This window comes from Peromyscus eremicus, chromosome 2, assembly GCF_949786415.1.
Source record: "Peromyscus eremicus chromosome 2, PerEre_H2_v1, whole genome shotgun sequence".
In the NCBI taxonomy this organism is placed as follows: Eukaryota; Metazoa; Chordata; class Mammalia; order Rodentia; family Cricetidae; genus Peromyscus; species Peromyscus eremicus.
This window is the reverse complement of record NC_081417.1, coordinates 10,535,181-10,556,110: the sequence shown is the minus strand read 5'-3', so window position 1 is coordinate 10,556,110 and position 20,930 is coordinate 10,535,181. Positions and strand designations below refer to the sequence as shown.

At 41.1% G+C, this 20,930-nt stretch overlaps 1 protein-coding gene across 1 annotated transcript in view; it reads left to right on the top strand.

Moving 5' to 3' along the window:
* The first annotated feature begins 9,311 nt into the window (after nt 1-9,311).
* Nucleotides 9,312-20,930, top strand: part of Tox (thymocyte selection associated high mobility group box) — a 308,938-nt gene continuing 297,319 nt past the window's right edge. Inside the window, exons 1-2 of the mRNA XM_059253831.1 lie at nt 9,312-9,395; nt 9,625-9,760. Of these exons, the coding sequence (XP_059109814.1) occupies nt 9,659-9,760 (102 nt within the window). The 5' untranslated portion in view covers nt 9,312-9,395; nt 9,625-9,658. The remainder of the gene's footprint in view (nt 9,396-9,624; nt 9,761-20,930) is intronic.

The following is a 20,930-nucleotide window of genomic DNA, read 5'->3' as shown; positions in this document are numbered from 1 at the left end:
CTTTATTAGAGCAATTTTTGTATTTGTGCAACTATAGCTAGTTTATATGACTGTACTAACAACTTTGCAATATATCTCGTCTGTTGCCAAGGCAACAAAGTCCAGAGGTTCAAAGTGTAGTGAACTGTATGTGCCTGTATTCAAATTCTGTCTCTACTGCTTACCATTGTTATGAGCTTGTTATAATTATTTTGTCAATACATAGCAAAAAGTAAGTGGTTTGACATTAACTTATTTCAATTAAATGAATAATTATTAAAGACTTTCTGTGGGTAGGAAACTGTGTCAGATATTACAAGAGCCTCAGAGATTAACTGGACACCATGATACTCACTCCACAGCTTTTCATCTAGCTGAAAAGGGAGACAGGATAAAACACATAAAAGATGCTCCATTAAAGAATCACTAAGTCTGCTAGGGAACCGGAGGACAAACACTTGGAGAGCCCAAGGGAGATTTCCAGGAGACAGCAGCACCAGTGAACACAGCAGAGGGGGCAGTCTGGTAATAAGATGTAGAAGGGAAACTCCACAGACGAACAGTCTAGAAAATCTAAGAGCGTGTGGACAGAATGGGGGCCACTTGCTTTTTGAAGACACAGAAGTTGATCAGAATCTAGATTCCCAGGGGAAGGAACTTTGACTGAACTCCAAACATGGACAGCATTCCTTTCCTCTGATGAGTATCAAGTACCTCTGGGAACTTCCAGAAGGTGACTAAATACTATCTTAAACTCTAGATGTAGAGATACTACATCAATAGGAAGTAACTTTATGAGGTTTCTTATTTGAAAATAGCAAGCTCAAACTTTGAATGGAAATTTATAAATTAATTTACAATTTTTTTAAGAATGCATTTGAACTTTATCACATTTACCAAGCAGCAGCCACTATGAAAGGCCTCTTTGCAGGAATTGAAATAATTAAGTTGGAGATTCAGTGTACCTTTTCAATCATTTTATTTAAAAAAAAAAAAAAAACACATTCTGGTTTCTCTGAGGAAGAGATAAACCACAGCGAAGGAAGTGGCAGAGTCTTTTCAGAGGACTGTATTCACCATAAAATAAATGACAATGTCCTTAAATGACACTATTTGCCTGTTCAAACTAGTTCTTGTGCTTACTTTTTTTCAGATTTGGGTGGGACAGAGGAGATGGAGATACAAACTTGAATGAAGAAGAGTTTATGAACAAATCATTACAACAGCATCAAGGGAAAATTCACCGCAAATGTGGAGGGGCAGCTGACAAGGCTTTCCTGGAATTCTATCTGATTTGGGCTTGAACACAGTTTGCGTAGTCATGTAAATACAGTGATGAGGAAGTTCTTCCTAGACGGAGCGGTCAATACCTGCAAAGGCTCTTGAGCATCCAAGCATTTGCAGGACAACAAATGGTGTGTGTGCATGGGGTGATGGTAGGTGCTTAACTAAGGCAGTCTATGTTCCAAGTGTCTTTTAGACTGTTCAGTTTAGATTAATAAGGAGACAGATCTGAATGCAGGCAATGAGATATAATGAATGCTGGACCATAGCAATGGTTCAGATGAAGGCTGATAAATTATGAGAGCTATAATTAATTTCATAACTGTCTACCAAGCACTTACTGTTGAATGAGATGTACCTTGTAGGTGGTAATAATTCACATATGCATTGTATCTATCAAATTATGTGTGCATAAATGCATAATGGGTTTAGGACCTGTAGAAGTACAACTGGATATAGTTGTAGGTAGTTGGAAGAAGGCCCCTGGGACCCAGAATATAAAAAAAGGACATGGGTTTGAGAAGAATCCTAAAATGAACAGTACTTGGAACTTTGGGAGAAGATGGCCACCAAAGGAAGAGTGCAGCAGAACTTTTATAAACTTGGAGCCTAGCACTGTGTCTGGCACAGAGTACACACCAGTGGGAGGATTGTTGAATGGCTGTTCAACAGTGTAAGGGATCAGATAAAGCCTACTCTCCTCTCCTGGAAATTATCCTCTGGGCTATTGAGTTCCATGGCCTGTCCTTTGTCTTGAACTTCTCTGTGTCTTAATGGGAGAATGGCTTGTCATCTCCTGGTACTTTTCACATGGATGTTCCTTACTACCTATTCACTAAGAGAAGTAAAGCTGCATCCCTTGGTTAGTAGGCCTCACATCTTTTGGGGAAATCTACTTCTAAAGCTCCAGGGAAGTCAGATAATGGGATGAATAAGAAAAAATCAAGAAAATAGAAATGAACAGTTATAAAGTTCAGTAGAAAGGTTTTGGTGGGAAGTAATTCAGGAGCAGAATTCCAGATTGCTGAGCATTAGAGAGTAAGTGTGTGGGGCAAAGAAGAAATAAGGCATCATTTCAAGAGGTTTAGAGCAACATGGTAGAAAGGTGTAGAGTGATACTGGAGGAAAAGCAATATCAAAAGCTTTTGTTGAGAAAGGGGAGGTTCTTCAGGTCAAAAGCTCACTACAGCAGAGAGCTTTATCCTTGCTCCAGTGTGCTGTTTGTCATGGAAAACAGACATCCAAAGTGACCAGGAAGCTAGCATCCCAATGCTATGAGCCACCCAGATGTGAGAGTTGGGAGAATCTGTAGAGCCTACTAAAGAAAATGATGCCAAGAGAAATAGCTCGTCTTGGAATAGGAAAGGTGACATCTTAATTATACTGAGGTGCCCAAACTATAAACAGAGGATGTTCTTTTCATTTTTCTTGGTCTTCTTTCATTTCTCTTAGTGTATATATCTCAAATATTTTGTGGTACTCATGCCTAAGTATTTCTTTTTTATATTACAGGCATTTTTGAAATGCAGTTATTTGCTACTAGTATATACAAATGTAATTACTTTTGCAATATATTATGTGTAATTCTATACTTTTCTGGATACATATATGTATTTCATAAAAGTAACATGGTAGAGGCTGGAGAGATGCCTCAGTGGGTGAAAACATGTACTGTTCCTGCAGAGTACCCAAGTTCTCTCCCTAGCACTCATGCTAGGCTGCTCACAACTGCCTGAAACTCCAGTTTCAGGGGATATGAGACCTCTGTGTTCACCTGAGCTCATGTGCATACACGTGCACACACGAACACAAAGAAATATATAATAAAAATAAATTGTTATAAAATAACCTTGAATACAACACCAGTTGACATGCTAACAATGATGGAGGAAATCACATAAGGCCCCACCTTAGATGAACAACTAGAGGCAATCAATGGCTACGGAAAAAGCGGAGGGGGGGGGGAAATCAGGCTTTTTCCAGCGACAAGCCACTGTCCAAGCACTCAGCCCTAAACAAATACAATTATGAGCACTGACACTCTTTAGATGAGTCCAGCTATGTTCAGATACTCTGTCCACTTAATCTTACGCCAAGGCAGCGTCTTTCAAGAGGAGAATCTGAGATTCACAGGGTTACTGAGAAATCTCTACAGGCTGTCAATATTCACACTGGATTCTATGTAGAGCCCTGACTCCAACTTCAAAGGCAACACTGTGAAGCAGGAAGTAGTGGCCTGCACCTCTAGTCCCAACTCTGACAGAGCATCACTTGAGCCTGGAAGTGTGAGGGTACACGGGCAACATAGTGAGATTCTGTCTACCAAACAAAACAAAAACAAAACGTGTGATGAGAGCATTCTCTCCCTGTGTGCTGAGTTCTGAGTGCTGCATCCCATTGCTCACACAGGAAGTTATTGGAGGTGCTGTCCTCTATTACTGCTGATCAAACCCTTGATACTCAGGACTTTAAGGCATTACATTGTCTCCCTGAATCTGCTTCTCTAGATAGGCCCTTTAATCTTTGTTAAAGCCCTTATTTTCCAATCCTTTGATCATCTGGAAGAAAAAAAACAAGTTCCCACCCCTCTTCATCTCTTTCTGGATGTGGGTACTGACGCCCTCACATTCTGTGGCTTCTGTTTCTTTACCCAGGTATTGCCTTCTCTCTTAAAATTGAAGTATTGCAGTTGACACATACCTTTTTGAAAACTAACAATAACCAAACGTAGCTATGAAAACATTTCAAAATATGATGTGTAATTCACAGATAAACCAAAATGATATTTCCATTGTGTTCTTTCGGTTCCATTTGGGGCCCCACTTCATGGGGAAATATGAGGCTTGATTATCCATTTTCAACAAAATAACATTTGCTCAGGCAGGAATATTAACTCAGGTAAGTAAAATGACTCTTGCTTTCATCTCAGCAATTCCACACCTACTCACCTTTCAATTGACTTCTAACAGAATTTTAGTTTGCATTAAAAAAAAAATCTATTTAATTGCATTGGGAAACCACTTCACTGTCATGCTCCGGGCCCATACTATGTTGCAGCTGCTCCTATTTAGGGGATAATTGTAGTCTCACTCTTCTACAAGGAACTAATTCTGATTTTGAAAGGATTTGTCCTCACGGTTATCCCGAAGAGAGAGAACTGGATTATTGCAGTGTAAAAGAGCTGAATAGTCCTATTACCGTTATTATGCCTCAAATGTTGTATATTGTTGAAGATCAAAGTACTGTACCACACTCAATGGTGAGATGTACATGCATGGCACACTTCCCATATTATGTAAGAAATACTGCATTTTATGAGTCATTTAGTGCCATGTGAGGTGTCTGTGCACCCAGTAGCATTCCCTTCAAACTTTCCTCATCATTCTGAAATCCTTTATTTTCTGGTTGAAGGACTTACAATCGAGTCATTTCTCCCTCGTCTCCCCAGGAAATAAACTTCAGTGCTTTCTGTTCCTCCACTGTAAGATATTACTTATTGCACATCATTCTAGTTTACATTTAAATTACTTTAGAAAAAAATGTTAAATAACCCTGGACAGCAGTGGTTCTAACCAGGAAATTGAGAAAATGTAAAGGTTCCCATCAAAACCATTAATGATGTTTTTGAGATCTTTAAAATGTAAGGACTGAGTGTTGATTAAGATTCTCATGAAATAAACACAGAACTTCTCTGTGGGAAGGCAAATCTGAACACACCTGTACTAACATGCTTTACAATACAAGGAGCCATACAAAGGGGCCAAATACAGGGCTTTTAAAGTGCAGTGGGATGTCTTCTACTGAAAAGATGCTGAATCATCTAGCCCTGAATCTCTCATCCTTGTTTCTAGAAGACACCAGTAAAGGACTGAGTCCTAATTTAGTTATGTAATCCAGCTCAGTGGAACTTGGGTTTTAATGCCTAGCTTTACACAGCTAGTTCTTCTATGTGATGGTTTATTCTGATAGTCTATCTACAGAGGATTTCTATCCTTGAAGAGAAACTGCAAACTCCAAGAAAAAAATGCTGAGCAGGAAGTACAATTTTCTACGGAATGATTTTTATAAAATTTTCATAAATCACAGATAGGATTTGCTGTCTAGAAGATATTTTCCCCAAAGTCTACCTCTTTGTATGTGATTTGGAGAAATTCCTATAAGATTCAGGGCTTGCGTACATAATAGAAAGGATCAGTAAATGCAAAATGTAGTCAGTGCAAATGTCTGCAAATTTGAAGACACAACAGTTTATAAAACTATAATTAAAATTAACTCGGGAGACATTGAAACAGCAAAATCAAATGCTGGCTATGTTTCGGTTAGGTTTTCCAGTGTAATTTATACAATTATCAAATTAAATGAGACTGTGAAACTAAATGTAAAAATATTCAGATCTGGTCTAAGACATAGTAGGTGTTTTACAAGTCAAAGTATTGGTCTTATGACACTTATATTAGCAAGAAGAGACCTTGCTCATGGACACACATTTCCTCTTAGATTATGTGAAGTTCCTAATCCCAGTGAAGAATTGTAACCTGGAGGAACACATTATAGTTCATGATGCTCACTTGGAGAGACTGAGGAAATGCTGAAGCTCCACCTCCGGATGGGCAGGGCACATGAAGGTATCCTATGAGGGGTAATCCTCCCTGGCATCTGAGGACCAACACAAAGGACAACCTTGCATATCTAGTAACATTTCTTACTAGTAACCTGCTCTTACCATTTCCTGTGTGCTCATCTTAGCATCAGTAGCTTCCATCTTTCCCGAAGACTGAAGCCAGGCGAGAACTTGTAACCATTCCCTAGGCCAGGCCCATCTCTAAATGAATGGACCCAGAATTCATGGGGCTGGTGACCGGGCATGAGCACTTTTGAAGCTGTTGGGATGACTTCACAGACCCAACACATTGAGAAAGATGATTCTAAACTGTAACTCATCTAGAGCAGGAACCATTTTCAGCAGTGGGCTCTATTTCACATTATAATTTTCTTTGTTTACTTACTTTATTTGAGGCAAGGACTTTTGTATCCCAGGCTAGCCTCCAACTTTCTGTGTAGCTGAGAGTGACCTTAAAGTTTTTGATCCCTTTGCCTTCACCTCTTTTTTTTCTTACTTATTTTAAACTAGCATATAATACAGTATTAAATTTCATTGTGGCATTTTCAAAAAAAAATGTGTTTTTGTTCATTCTTCCCATCTCTCTGACCTTCCTTCCTTGTTCCCTTCTACTGTACCCACTTACTGTCTTTTCAGTTTTCCTGTCTCCTGTGTTCTATCGCCCTCCCAACTTCCTCAGCACCTCTTAGTCCCATCTCCTACTTTCCTTTCTAGTTTCACTGGCTGTATACCTGCTCACTCTGGCTTTTATACCTATATATGACTACTGTAAGCTAGGGTCTACATGACCGAAAATAAGTGGTTTTTGTCTTGTTAAGTTAACTCACTACAATACTTTCTAGTTCCATATATTTTCCTGAAAATTTATTGATTTTATTTTTACTTTACAGCTGCACATATTTCAAAGAGCCACATTTCCATTATCCATTTACCTCTGGATGGATGTCTAAGTAAGTCTCCATTTCCCTGCTATGCCCAGTTTTAAGTGGTGTTTTGTTTTGTTTTTTCCAAAGCCATATAGAGCTTTGTATGTCTCTCTGTCTTTGCTTAGTACTATACACATAAACGACTGGAGAAATAAATGAGAACCTTAACATACTATGAAAAGAACTATTTCATTTTTAAAGTAATATTCACTCCAAGGTGTAGCTATTCAAATTTCTCTTCAGTGGAATAGAATATTATTATTCAGTATATTGTAGACCTTGGGGAGAATGTTATAAAGTTGTGGGTATTCTTAATTGTTATATTGAGATGACCATGCTCAGGTGTTTAAATCATCCCAATAGCTCAAATTCCTTCCCATGCGAAGCTCAAGCAAGCCACTGTGACTCCACACACAGTTACAGATTATTTGCAGGGGTGACACACAGGTCCCTAGCATTTGGGTAGTGGAAAGGAGTGAGTATGGCACATCCAGTATGTCCTAAATATTAGGACCCTCACAGTAATGTCATTCCAGCTGCAAGCCTGTCCGTTTTTCTGGAGTTCACAGGGCCAAACAGAAATTGATTATGAATCCTAAGAAAGTTTGTAAATCTAAAACTTTATATGATATCATTTGTTGATAATATCTGTTGATGACAGAAAGTTAAGCTTAGATATGTTTCATTTAAACCTAAAAACTTTTATTATCCTGGGAGGACACACACACACACATTTTAATATCTACAAATGAATTTTAAAGTCAATGTGATGAACCACAAAACTTCGCTGTAAATTTTATTATAAAGACCTTTATTCCAGGGAAGATGATATTTTCTGGCTCTTATTTTGTGATTCAAAGAGTTTAAACTCGGGGTGAAAGCCTTCCTATCTTCTTTTTCTCACCTCAACTTCCACTACACTAGTCTGGAGGTAAGAAACTGTGTTCTTGCTATCTGTAAAAATAAGATAGAAGCTTAAGAGAAAAGAGGCTGCCCGGGGTGGAGAGCAATGTCTGAAGATAGGTTCCCAAAGGCTTTGCCAAGAGGAGAGACCCACGGATGCGAAATCATCATCCTTACAGGGCATTGATAGTTTCCTGGTCTTTGCATTTGACTGGTGCTTGTAATTAGGGGGCAGGGGGAAGAAATCTGGAGAAAGCTGTAGAGAGCTAGAGAGTAGCTAGCTACCCACCATGTTCTAAAAGGGTATGGGGACAGCAAGACGGTTTCCGTATATTCTTTGGCTTCAGAAACTTGTGGAGAGGAGCTTTGGGCTTCCTTGCAGGGTCTTAGGCACCTAAGGTGCGTGGCAGTGAGGAACTTACTCTTGAAAGGTAAACACTATCCATTCCCACTTTGACTTCCTTCTGAGGACTTTTTCCGGGGAGTGGAGGGTGCCCGCTGGACAGTGACCAAGAGCCCCAAAACTCTCCCAGATGCCAGGGGACACAATACTGCAAGTTTTGGGGTTGACGAAGGAATGTAAAATATTGATGATATCCTTATCCACTGACTGAGAGAAAAATGGGAAGAGGGCTGCAGGTCTTGGAGGGTAGGGTGGGGTGGGGGCTCCAAGAGTACTATTGGGAGTCCTGCCATGAAAGAACTCCAAGAGACAACTAACCCAGATGTGTTCCCTGTAGTTCCTGGTGTGCTGATAACTGTTTCCGTATTTACCCTTCCAAGCACCCCTGAGGTCTTTTCGTGAGTACCCAAAGCAGGCTGTGCCTCTGAAACCCTCCTGCAGGGTATGGAGGCAGGACGCAGAGCCCTCTGAGCACCAACCCCAGGAGCATTGCTTCTTGCCCTGAGATCAACTAGGGTCCCTTGGATAGCTGCCCACTCACATCTCGCAGAGGTCTCGCTCCCTGCAGAACCCAGAGCAGCACCACTCAGCACACAACCCTCCACCTCCCGCGGGGAGCAGAGGATGGCAATACAGCTACTCAGGGCGGGAGTAAGTGGTAGGGGGCTCAGAGAAAGGGTGGGGCGAGGGGAGGGGCTGAGGGGTGCTGGGCGGGGTGCGCCACAGCGCCCCCTTGCTGCGCGCTCCCCGCGGTGCCCCATTCAGCCGGTGCTCCGACTCTCCAGCCCCTTTGTGTGATTTTATCCACCTTCACAGCACCCACTGGGAGGTGGTGGCTGGGGAACCGCAGACGCTGCCCGGGGTCCCGCCACGTCTGCTTGGACAGCGCTCCCCTCCTCCGCACCCTGCGCTCCTCCCTGGCCCGGTCCCTGGCCCCAAACAGCAGCCTTTGGGCCGCGTCCCGCCGCTGTCGGCACCCCCGCCCGCCCCGGGGCGCTAGTCTCCTCCGGTCCCGATCTTCTCCTGGATTCCCCCCACTTCCCCATCCCAGGCCTCTAACGTGGAGAAAAACTAAAAGCAGTGCAAGGCAGAGTCTCCAATAAAACGCCCAGTACCTCGAGCCCGAGCGCGAGTGCCGGGCAGCGAGGGGCGCGGGAGGCGGGGATGGGGCGGCGGGCGGGGGGGACAATGAGCGCGTGAAGTTACCTGCCCGGCAGCGGCGGGGCCGAGAGCGCTGGGGCCCAGCGGACCAGGCAGGCTGCGCGCTCGGCGTGGACGGGTGCGCGCCGCGGCTTCGGGGGGAGAGTTGAGCGCTTTTCCACCCTCTATTTTTTTCCTCTCTTTTTTCTTTTTCTTTTTTTTTTTTTCTCTCTTCTTAAACAAACCACAAACGGATGTGAGGGAAGGAAGGTGTTTCTTTTACTCCTGAGCCTAGACGCCTCTCTCTGTTCCGTCTAAGCTTGTTTTTTGCTGAGCACTTTTTTTTTTTTTTTTTTTTTTTCAAAAAGGAAAAGAAAAGGAGTTGCTTGATGTGAGAGTGAAATGGACGTAAGATTTTATCCACCTCCAGCCCAGCCCGCTGCTGCTCCCGCCGCTCCCTGTCTGGGACCTTCTCCCTGCCTGGACCCCTACTATTGCAACAAGGTGAACGCTCTGCTTTTGTCTGCACCGATTCTGGCGGCTCGATCCCGGGAGGGGGGCGGCGGTGGCCGGGCCGCGCTGGGGCCGGCAGGGCGGACAGGGCCGGCTCGCGGAGGCCCGTCCCGGGTGCGCTCGGTCGCAGCCCGCGGCGGCGCTGCATGCGCTCGGGTAGTAAATATTGTGGAGCAGCTCCCGGGGTTTGCCAAACAACGCGATTGTGCGGAAAGTGACACGATTTGCTCGGATTCTTTCCTTCCTGCTGTTCGCCACTAAGGATCCCTGCTTAGGTTTTTCGGGAGACATTAAAAAAGAGAGAGTGATCGAGAGAGAAAACACACGGAATACTTTGGGGGTGTGTCTGGGGTCCGGGAACTGAGGCAGAGTAGGCGAATTCAGTTTATTTTCTAGTTCCTTCTTCTCCCTCCCTTTCTTGGGCAGCGGGGGCTCGTGGCATCGCTTCCTTGCTCCGGGTCACTTGCCAGAGGAGTCGGGGTACCGGACCCCGAGGCTCCGGCGTTCTCGTGAAAATTATTCTATAACTCTTTTGTTTTCTGTTCCGACAGCAGAGCTGGAGTTCCGACGCTGGCCCTTGTGGCCCAGGGCTCAGTGGGCTAGTCGGATTATGATTTGAGGGAACAGCTCCCGTTTGGGGTGCGCGGAAATAGCAAGTTTACTGGAAGCCAAGGTAGCGCTTCTCGGTCAAGTATAAAGCTCTGACACTGGTCCCCAGGCTGAAGCTGGGCTACACTAGAGTCGGTTGACTACCAGTACAAGGGCCACCGGGACAGGAGAAAGGCGTTTCATGCTGGTGACTCAGAAAGAGGACACTGGCCTAAGCTGCTCCAGAGATCGGTTTGACCAAAGGACAGGACAGTCAGGGGTTTCTAGGAAAGTATTACTCTCCTGGGTTCATGCATGCAAAACCCGAGAGGAACACGGAGGGATCGTCTCCCAGGAGCAGCCACAGGCCACAGCTGTCCTCGCCTGGGTCTTGTTGGAGATGTCTAAGTAGTCCTGGCCAACAGAGGCTGGTGGGGAGAGTTCTCTGAAAAACGTGGCGGGCCTTTTGGACTCCCAGTTCTGCCTGGATGATACCGCCTCCCCCTCTCCCCCAATTCTCCCAATCCCTTCAGGCACTTCTCATCGACCTGTAGGTGAATTCCCGGGAAACGTCGTTGGGATTCCCAGCATTTGTTTCCTGGGGAGTCATCACATTTACATGTGTTTTAGAGGTGTTTAGTGGACTACACCCCTGGTCCCTAGGTTCCCTAACATGAGACAGGCTAATAGTTCTCAGGTCTCAGTCTTGGTTATTGCACACACACACAACCGCGCACGGGCGCGCGCGCGCACACGCACACACACACACACACACACACACACACACACACACACGCATACATATACAGAGAGAGAGAGAGAGAGAGAGAGAGAGAGAGAGAGAGAGAGAGAGAGAGAGAGAGAGAACTGTGAGTTATGCAGACATTACCCCCCGTGGAGAAGCAACTGGGTGCCTTGTCCACTTTAATACTCAGTAAAAGAGGTGTGTGCAAAGGAGATTAGAAGTTAGGGAAGGGGGTAAAATAGAAACACTCATACACATAGGAAGCTCTTGAGCTAGATACAAGTTGAAAGGTACTGGGAACTTCGGTAAACACAGAAGGAGTTTGTGCGATGAAGTTTTACTCTTTGCTGGCAACGCTGTTGTTGCAGTCTAAAATCTGTTCTGACTTTAAAACCCTTTTAAAAATGAAAAGCTTGTTACTTTTTATTTCGCTTTCCAACAAGAATACTATTACTTTTTTCTTTAAAGTAGCAGGTCTGTCTTGGAGATTAAAGACCTGTTCTGTAGTTGCTACCAGAATAAAAAAAAATCAGTACCATTTTTGACAATAAAACTATACAAGTTTATTACATTTATCAGTGACTTAGGCTCCAAAAAGGAAGGTAATGACTTGAATACACATTTCACTCGTCATTCTTGTGAAAGTAGGGTCAAATTTAATTTAAAAGTTAAATGCTTTGGAAAATCAGGAATTACTTCAATATATTAAATCATTTTCCAATTAAGTGCCTTAAATAATTTTAGAGGGTTGTGCTGTGAATTGAATAAATTAATTTTGAAAGTCTTCACCATTTCTTTACTAGCTCATTGAAGTTCCTTTTAAGTCATCCTGTGTGTAAGAAGCAAACTGTTCTTTTTAAATGCAAATCAGCCGTCCTTTCTCTAGACTAGTTGCAAGTCTCCTATTTAACTTACACAGAGAATAATGGATTTTTAAAAATGCAAAGTCATAAGACTTGTTTCTTCTCATAGAAAAAGACCTCATGGAAATGTTTCTCCGGGGACTCTTCTCCTGCCCATCCCTGGGTCACAGTCTATCAAATATATTTGTCACTGATCCTTGACTGTATTAAATGTACTGAGAAGGTTGCAAGGTCCCACAAAGCTCGGGCACTTGTTTCCTGCTCTCATCGTGATTTGCATTGGTATAAAATTCCTGCCTAGATCCACTGTTTGAATTGCTTGGGATTGAGTCAATTAGTGCACATTCTGCAGTAATGTGTAGAGATGGGAAAGAAGGGGAGAAGTTTGGAAAAGTGAAAAAAAGAAACCTGTATCTATATGTAGCAAAACCCAGGCTGAATCAGACTTCCCATAGAGACAAGATTACAAAGTAAACCTGTTCTCCTTCTGAGATGTGATGAATTGCTCTTTATTAGAAATAACAGTCCCTTTCTTAGATTATTTGTTTTTAACAGGTTGATAAGATCATAAATTACTAATTATCTTTATTTTAAACCTGTCAACACTGTACTGTTTAAAGTTGCTGTGCTAAGTCTCAGTAGAACCATAACTTTCTGTGCTTTGGTATCTTACAATTGTAAATATAGTTTTCCGGTGGCCTTTTTTTCTCAGTGTCAGAAGAGACCCTAATTGAGAAAATGAATATCCCTTTTCTGAGCTTTTCTGCATTGAAATGTGGTTGTTTTACTTCACTGACACTTCCCATCCCCACTGCTCTGTACATTGCCAAAACACTATTTAGATTTTTCAGTTAATAAACCCTGTAGGGGGCACATTTGGAAGCAGTTTAACCCAGTGCTCTTTTGTAAGAACCCGGTGCATGATGAACATATCACAGTGCAAACTGGCCTTCACTTTCACGTAGCCCATTGGGGGAACAAGGCAAGTGATGTCGGTTATAGCAAGTGAGTGAGGTATCCCTTCCCTTATGCCAGAACTGGTAGCATGGTGCATGTTCTATGTAGGTCAGCTTTTGAAAGAGCAATGGAGCTCAGAGACTGGCCAGAAGCATGCAAGCTGGAGGAAACAGCCTTCACTTCTTGCAACTGAAAGCGTAGTTCTATTGTAGACATTGAAAGATGGGTACCAGAGCAGAGTTTCATCTAATTAGACTATTTTAAGTAACAGTGTATCCTTTAATTGAACTGAATGTTACCAAAAGAAATTAGATTAAATGAGCTCTGGATTAGAGTTCAGTAGCGAAATATAGTTCTATTTTTTTTTTTTGTTCTAGTTGAAGATGTCAAATCATCAGTTTGAACGTATACCTACAGAGTGATAACAGCTTTCAGTCTCTTAGTGCAGTGTCATTTCTAAAGACTGTTTTCACTGATTTTATGCTAAAATGGTACAAAGATATGGCACTGTTTTCATTTTTGCAATAATGTAGTGCATTCAGTTATTGCTCAGTATCTGCCCACACATAAGGATCAGTAATACAATTATGTTATGGCTTGGCTAATGATAGGGATACTGACCTCGGCCAGCAGTTGGAGGGGAATCATAGGGTTTACTGTTCCCAGAAGCTGCTTTTATGGGCTCATGTCCTGAGTCTTCCATTGGTGGATTTAAAAACTGGGAGACCACACATAAACTCGGGCTTAATACTAGTTACCTACAAAGTAAAGATTGGTCGTCATTTGGAATTCTGTGCTTTTGATTGCAATGAAAATGGAAAGTGAATACTCCTTCCATGTAAATTCAAGAAGAAGGATCATTTGTGGACAGATGTTACACCTGTGATAACTTTTGAGTAAAACAATATTGATCATAGTCTCTATGAAATCTTTTTTTTTTATTTATTTTCCTTCTTCTATTGTATTGTGCATTGTGCTTTAATGTGGCAGACCACATCATGCCTAAAATACAGGACTTGTAAGCACACTGAGATGGAGCCATTATTCCTATTTTTGATGAATAAATGTAAGAAGAGAGAAAGTTGGGAGGAGGGGAAACAGGAGGGAAGAGGATGGAAGGGAAAGAAGGGGACAGTTGTAGGCAATTTAGAGCATCAGAATTCATTAGTCTTGTCCATAATTACTAGAATTCCTATCATCGATATCTATCTTTATCTCTCTGTCTCTCTATCTGTATTGATGATCTGTACATCATTTGTATAATCAAAGCCTCCTTGGGAGTTGTACAGGCTGGAACTTTCTACAAGATGGATAATGAATTTATTTATTTAGGCAAGAAAGAGCATAAACTAAGAAATAATATAGTTTAGAGCATTAAATCTGATAGCATACAAAAACTTTTAAATGTAGCTATCTTGACTTTGTGAGATATTTTAGTGTCACCAATTCCAGTTTTCAAATGTGCTAAAATTACACTTATAAGGTCTACAGAGGTGATATTTTTTAACATAACATGTGTGGCTTAATATTCTGAAATTTATTGTATATCTTAACAGTTACTGGATGATAATACTAAGGAGACTTGATAGTTAGCTTAGGTATAAAATCTAAAGTAGTACTTAATATCTACTTTGAATATGTACTGTAGGATTGAAATTGTGTTTTGTGATGTGCTTGTAAAGAGATTAAGAACATGACAGCAATAAAAATAAAATTGAAGCCAGAGGAAGTAGGGAAATTGATGCTGGTGTGGTGCATGGGCTATTTGTAGTCTTTTCACATGATTTTGTACATGTAATAGGCTCCCTTCAGGTGGGATAGCCTAGGACGCTAGAGGAGAAGGTGTGTTTGGGTGTCCTCTCCATTGCCTTCGCTCTTTGAACAACCCTGGCCTGGGTGCTGCCCTGCCCGTCCTGAGCTCAGCTCCTGAGAGGTGTGCCCTCTGCTCTCAGCACTTCTCTTCTGGGGGCCTTTGACTTGATGGCTGTGGCTGCCTTGTCCCCTTCCTGCTAACGTTGTCATTACCATAATCATGGTAAGCTATCCCTTCTTCCTGAAGTTCGCCTGTTGTGTTTTATGGCTAATTAGAACTGAGGCATTTACTTAATTTTTAAAATATCCTATCCACCCCAACACTGCAGTCATACTGTAATAGGCCGAGAAGCCCAGATGTGGTGCTGTAGGGGAAAAGTAACTGTGACTATTTTTTTCTAGGCTATTGTCTTCTTCCTACTACCCAATAAGCTTAGAGTTTAGAGACATGCTCCATGAAGTTCATCTTCAGCAAGAAAGCTTCTGTTGGACTCCAGAACAGTATAAAAATGAGACTGTGACCAGGCAGTGGTGGCACAGGCCTTTAATTCCTGCACTTGGGAGGCAGATGCAGGATATTTCAGAGTTTAAGGCCAGCCTGGTCTACAGAGCAAGTTCCAGGACAGCCAGAGCTACACAGAGAAACGCTGTCTTGAACAACAAAACAAAACAAAGCTGGGATCATGGCCCTCAGTTGGCACATACAGCAGGTTAAGTACGTTATTCTTCCTGAGAGAAAATACTTATTACTTGTTCATATTCCTATACTACTAAAAAACTAAAATGGAAAGAGGTAGTTATGCAGTTTATTGAACTAATTACATCACATTTAGATCATGTGACCACTCTGAATTTTAACTGTTTTAAGTTTTTCCAGGAAGTCGTAAGTAGGAATTGTGTTTCATGTCTCATTGATAATCATAAGTTGATTAAACACTTTTGCTTAGAAAAAATTCATGCAGCCCAGTCCTAGAGTTGATACTTGTAAGGAAAAGAAGACTGCAATCCACCATAACCGTAGATACTGGGATCCCCACCACCACCAATCATCCCAACCATTGTTCTTGCCTGAAAGAAGCTTTCATTTGAAGTGTCTAGACACAATACTTGTTTATTTTCTTTATTTAAACTGAATGTTTAATTTTTACCAATTTTAAGGATACCATTTTTTTTTTGATTTGCCTTCACTTTGAGGTGTTTTCTGAATCAGTACTCCCTGATCGTCTTTGGTTAGTAGTGATTTACTTTAGTAGAACCTGGCATGCCAAAATGATGCAGCTTATATCTGCTCTAATGAATTTGAGAATTTTTGTTTTAATTTGTCTATGCCAAGTTTTATTCTGAAGAGCAATTTCTCATTAAAAACAGTTGAGTTATAGACTACTTAGAACTGTGGTTTATAACGGGAGTGCCAACAGCCTGTTAATTATAGCTGTACTTCCATCATGCTTGGTGATGTGCAGTCTGCATTAACCTGTGTGAACTTTTCCTGGTTTTAGCATGTGTTTCCCTAGCACCTTCCTGTTGGGAACAGGGACATTATATCACTGTGTGCTTGGACAATCAAGTTAGCTGAATAGGCAGGAGCAAGGTCCTCCCAGGAAGAAACTTCTGTTCTTTCATGATGGAGGGAGCAGGATTTCCCCAGCCCTCCTCAGCTTGATCTCTTAAGAATTTGCCTCACTTGATGAAAAAGTCTGACGATAATTTTTGAAATCAGTCTAAGGTTTCTATTTTACTCAGGAAAAATCATCACTGATGTGTATTTAAGTCCCAAAAGTCACGACACCCATGGTACCATGAGGTATTTTCTCCTGTCCATTTCTTTCTTTTTTCCTGCTTTAGCCAAGTGTTTATTGCTTCTCATCCTTAAATTGTGGCCTTTTACAAAATCTATATTGAAAGGATTCCTAATGAAACAAAGGCATGTTTGGCTGAGAAGAACCTTTTCCAGTGGCTAAGAAAACATGGTATGTTTCAAGAAACCATGTGTATTTACAAGTTTCATGTGTATGACCCATAATAGTGATGAAATAATCTTCTGTATCAAATGTCCTTCGATTGAGGTCATGGATGCCACTGTAAGTGCCTCTCCAGAGAAATTTTGAGTGCACAGTATTTGTGTAATAAATGTGTTTGAGTTTGTGAGTGTGTTTCTGTGTTTCTCATGGTCCTCAGTCTATTTCTGGCCATAAATACATGGGAGACTTTATCCTCACTGGCAGACTCCATCAATCAATGTATACAAGAACAGCAATTAAGGAAATCATCACAGCTACTAGGAATCCCCAGTGATTACTCCCTTTTAAGAAACTTAGCCATATTTCAGGGGAAAAGATGCTTTTGAATGCCAGGGCTTTAATTGGACATATGCTATAACCTAGTAGACTAGAGAAGTAGGTCTTTCTGAGGAAAACTCCAGGCCTTTCTCAAGAAAAGATTTCTTTTTGTTGGTAGTTTGGGATGAGACCTCATAAGCCTGTTTCATTTACCTCTAGGCAAAATAAACCCAATCCTGAGAGGGTGTGTCTCCCTCCTGCTCTGCTTGTCATTGTCTGGAGAAACCTAACTTTGTTCTGAGACTGGCTCCAAGTTCTGATATTAAAACCTTGTGTCTCATTCTTCCATGTGTCCATGAAAGAAAATAACTTCCATTGGAATCCACTGAGCCTTATGAGAATTAGAAGCCAATAGAAATGAATTGTTTTGTGATCCTTTGGTAAAAAGAGATTCATCTCATTTCTGTTTCTCCTACCCTGATGGAACTGTTCTAAAGTTTCAGACTAGTGAATCTTTTGGATTGTAGTGAAAGAGATAATATCTTTGGAGGGCAAAAGAGAATAAGAAAGATGGCATCTGCATGGGTGCAGTTGGTGATCCCTTTCCTCAAATATTGGTAAGCCTCTCTGGGAAACTTTTCTTTTTTCTTCTCCACAGTCAGGGGCTTTTTACCTGCTGAGAAAGGTGGGGACAGGTGCTGATCTGCAGTGTCAGAAGATAGGATAAAGGGTTAGAACAACTCACAAGGAAAGTTCCTGACTTCAGGGAATCCAGGCCACCTCTCTGCCATTTCCTTTGTTAGACAAGTCAGATATTTACAATATTTTATGAATAATGAATTAGCAAATGGGTCAGCTAGGTCTACAGAAGCTACAGTTGTGTTAGAAGACTGTGTGCTGCCTGGTTTCCGTAAGTCTTTAACTCAATGAAATGGTTGACATAGAGGATAGGCAGGGAAGTTTTGCAGGCGTTGGTATCTTGTCAGCATGGTAAACACCAATTCTTTTTCAAGTCAGTATTTCTTAGCCTAAAATGCTAGTAACAATTGTATAAAGAGAAATGTCAATAATAAAGAGGCAAGATAACCTTTCAACAAAAGTATATTTTATCGTTTGGCAGATGCAGTCATGAACATTAATCATAGAAACCTGCAGATAGTAAAAGCTTAATATCAAAGCTAATGATTTATTTTATGTTAATGACTTTCTGCTCAGGCATAAAAAGACTGCTCATAATGGACTCTCAGAGCTATGTTCAGTTACTAAGGCTAATGGCATAATCTTTCCTCTCCCAAAATTAAGCTTTTGAAATAAATTATGCTGTTATTTTTCAAGGTAACTCTAAAAAATTTACTGCAAAACTAATCTTTTAAGAACTGCTTAAAGTAATAAAAAGAAGGCAGAGGGAAATCCCAGCGTGGCTTTTCCAGTTTGTGAACAGTCTTCCTTAATTGGAGAAAAGAAAGTTTTCATGCATGCTAATATCACTGATCCTGTAATACTAGAGAATTTTAAAGTCAGACTTGTGTATATCACTGTGCCTTTTGGGGAGTGCCTCTAATTCCACAATGAAACATGTTTTTCTCGTCCATTACCAACCAATAATGAGCCAAGTGATACTAAGACACTGGAATATATCACTGAGACATTTTGAAAATCATGTTTACAATTAGTTATATCCAACATTATATTTCAATAAGAGATAATTTGCCTGTTAAAGTTCACATAATGTGCTAATCATGTCTGGTGGTTAATAAAGGCCTCCTACTCACTCCCCCGATGGCTATAAAAGGCTATTATATTCATGGTAGCAGTTCAGGTACAGCTGCTGTGTGTTAATAATGCATCATTGTCCTGCTAATCAACACAGCAAAGGTCAGCACCCCTAAGCACCTAAGCCACCTAGACTCTTTCCAAAATATTTATTAAGACCTTCATAGTGTATCCGTTCATTTTCCATAGCCTCTAGTCGGTTAATTCCACTCCAAGCTACTTGGGTGATAATTTTTTGTAATCTAAGCTGGGTCATAGAAGAGATTAATATATATTCATACTAATCTTCTCCCATAAACATATTTCCATTTCCACATTCATTTACTGAACTAGTGTCCGATGAGCCACTTTGTAATTAAGAAGGTGCATATAAAAGTAAGAAGAGTCAAACTTTGCATGTTATTTAAGGAGACATTTAAGAGTAAAACAGCTTTTATGTAACTGGAATTGTTTCAAGTACTCAGTAAATCAGGCAAAGGGAAGAGATATTTATAATATAAAGAGAAATTAATTAATGTTTGTCCATAGACCTGAGGCAGTAGGAAAATATTGTTTTCTTAATTGTTCTTTTGGCATAGGGAAACAATACTAGGAAAAGCTTCCTAAGCCATATTTTCTGCACACAAAGATTATATTCACATGGGATTTTCATTTTGCTTGAAAACTGTGCAAATCAGTAAGCCAGCATTTATCTACATTAAAATTAGGCAGACAACAATTCATAGGCATGATGATAGTCTAATTGTCTCCTTGCCTTCTGTTCATGTAAGGTAACTCTTGTTTTTGTGACCTTTGAGAGAAGACAAAGTGTTAAGTGAATAAGACCTCGTTTTCTGGCTTTTGTTATTTGTTTTGATAATCTTGAGTGTGAGTATGTGTATGAGTGAGACAGACAGACAGACCCCCCCACAGGGAGAGAGAGAGAGAGAGAGAGTGAGAGAGAGAGAGAGAGAGAGAGAGAGAGAGAGAGAGAGAGAGAGAACCTTAAATATTTTCAGAGGAGTAAAACAAAACAAAACTGTGTTCCCATCATCAAGACTGCTAGTGGGAGGAGCTTTCATGGGGGAAACCCAGTGTACAATGGTGCATTTGTCATGCTTTAAATATATAATGCCTAAAATCAAATATGTACAGGCACAGTTGTGATCTATGAAGTCCCTGGCTCAGTGCCATTGTTTGTAGTCTCTACGGTTGTCATACATTGTTCTTTGCACATCATACCCTTACAGCAGAATTTGACACAATTTCTAGCTTTCAGCCCTGCACCATTTTCCTTGCACAGTATACATGAGTTTGACAGGGTGTGTTGAGGACAACTCTGGCAAGCAATTGATATTTTGAAGTGGCAAGCGTTTCAGCAGCTGCCTGCTTGTGAAAGGGGAATGATAAGATATACTGTATTGTTAGTTTCAGGGAAAGCATTAAGGTTTAAGCTCTGTAAAAATGTACACATTATTCGTCAGTGGTAGAGCAAGTCTTTTATGTTTGTAGAGCTTAGCTGCCTGGCTGATGTGAACTACAATGACATTGGTCAGTAAATGAATAGGAGTACTTTGAATTTGAACTGCTGCCAATTTTGCACCAACAAAGGAACTGACAAAAGAAAGATTTTATGTGAAATGCAAAGCACACGCAATGTTTGGGGGGTGGGGAAAAAGAAAGCAAGAGCAAGAGAAAAGAAAACCCACACTAAAAATATTCTCTAACATATACTTGCAAGGAGGCCAAATAGTTAAGACACATCTATTTTTCATGGCTCATCAGCTCAAACCTAAGCTGTTTAAAAAACCTGTTGTATACACATAGGCTTTTAGAATTCGATCATATGGAATGGAGAGTGTTTTTTTAAACATCTCACTGAGCCCTGGAGGCCTGTTGGCAGAGTATCAGAGTCACCCACTGCTGGAGCCCCCAATTCTCCGTCTCTCTCTGGTAGTGGGAAATTGTACTTTAATCAGTTATGGCACTTACAGTGTGTAACATTCATTAGCAAGGCAATTTGTCATGACTGTTAATGGTCAGAATGCAAGCGTTCTCTGACTTACAGAGCCTGAGAAGTAAGGAGACAAATATTTCAACATCTGATAGTATTAACTTGTTTCAAATTTGTAATCCAAGGCTAGTTGTTCACAACAGGCACAGCA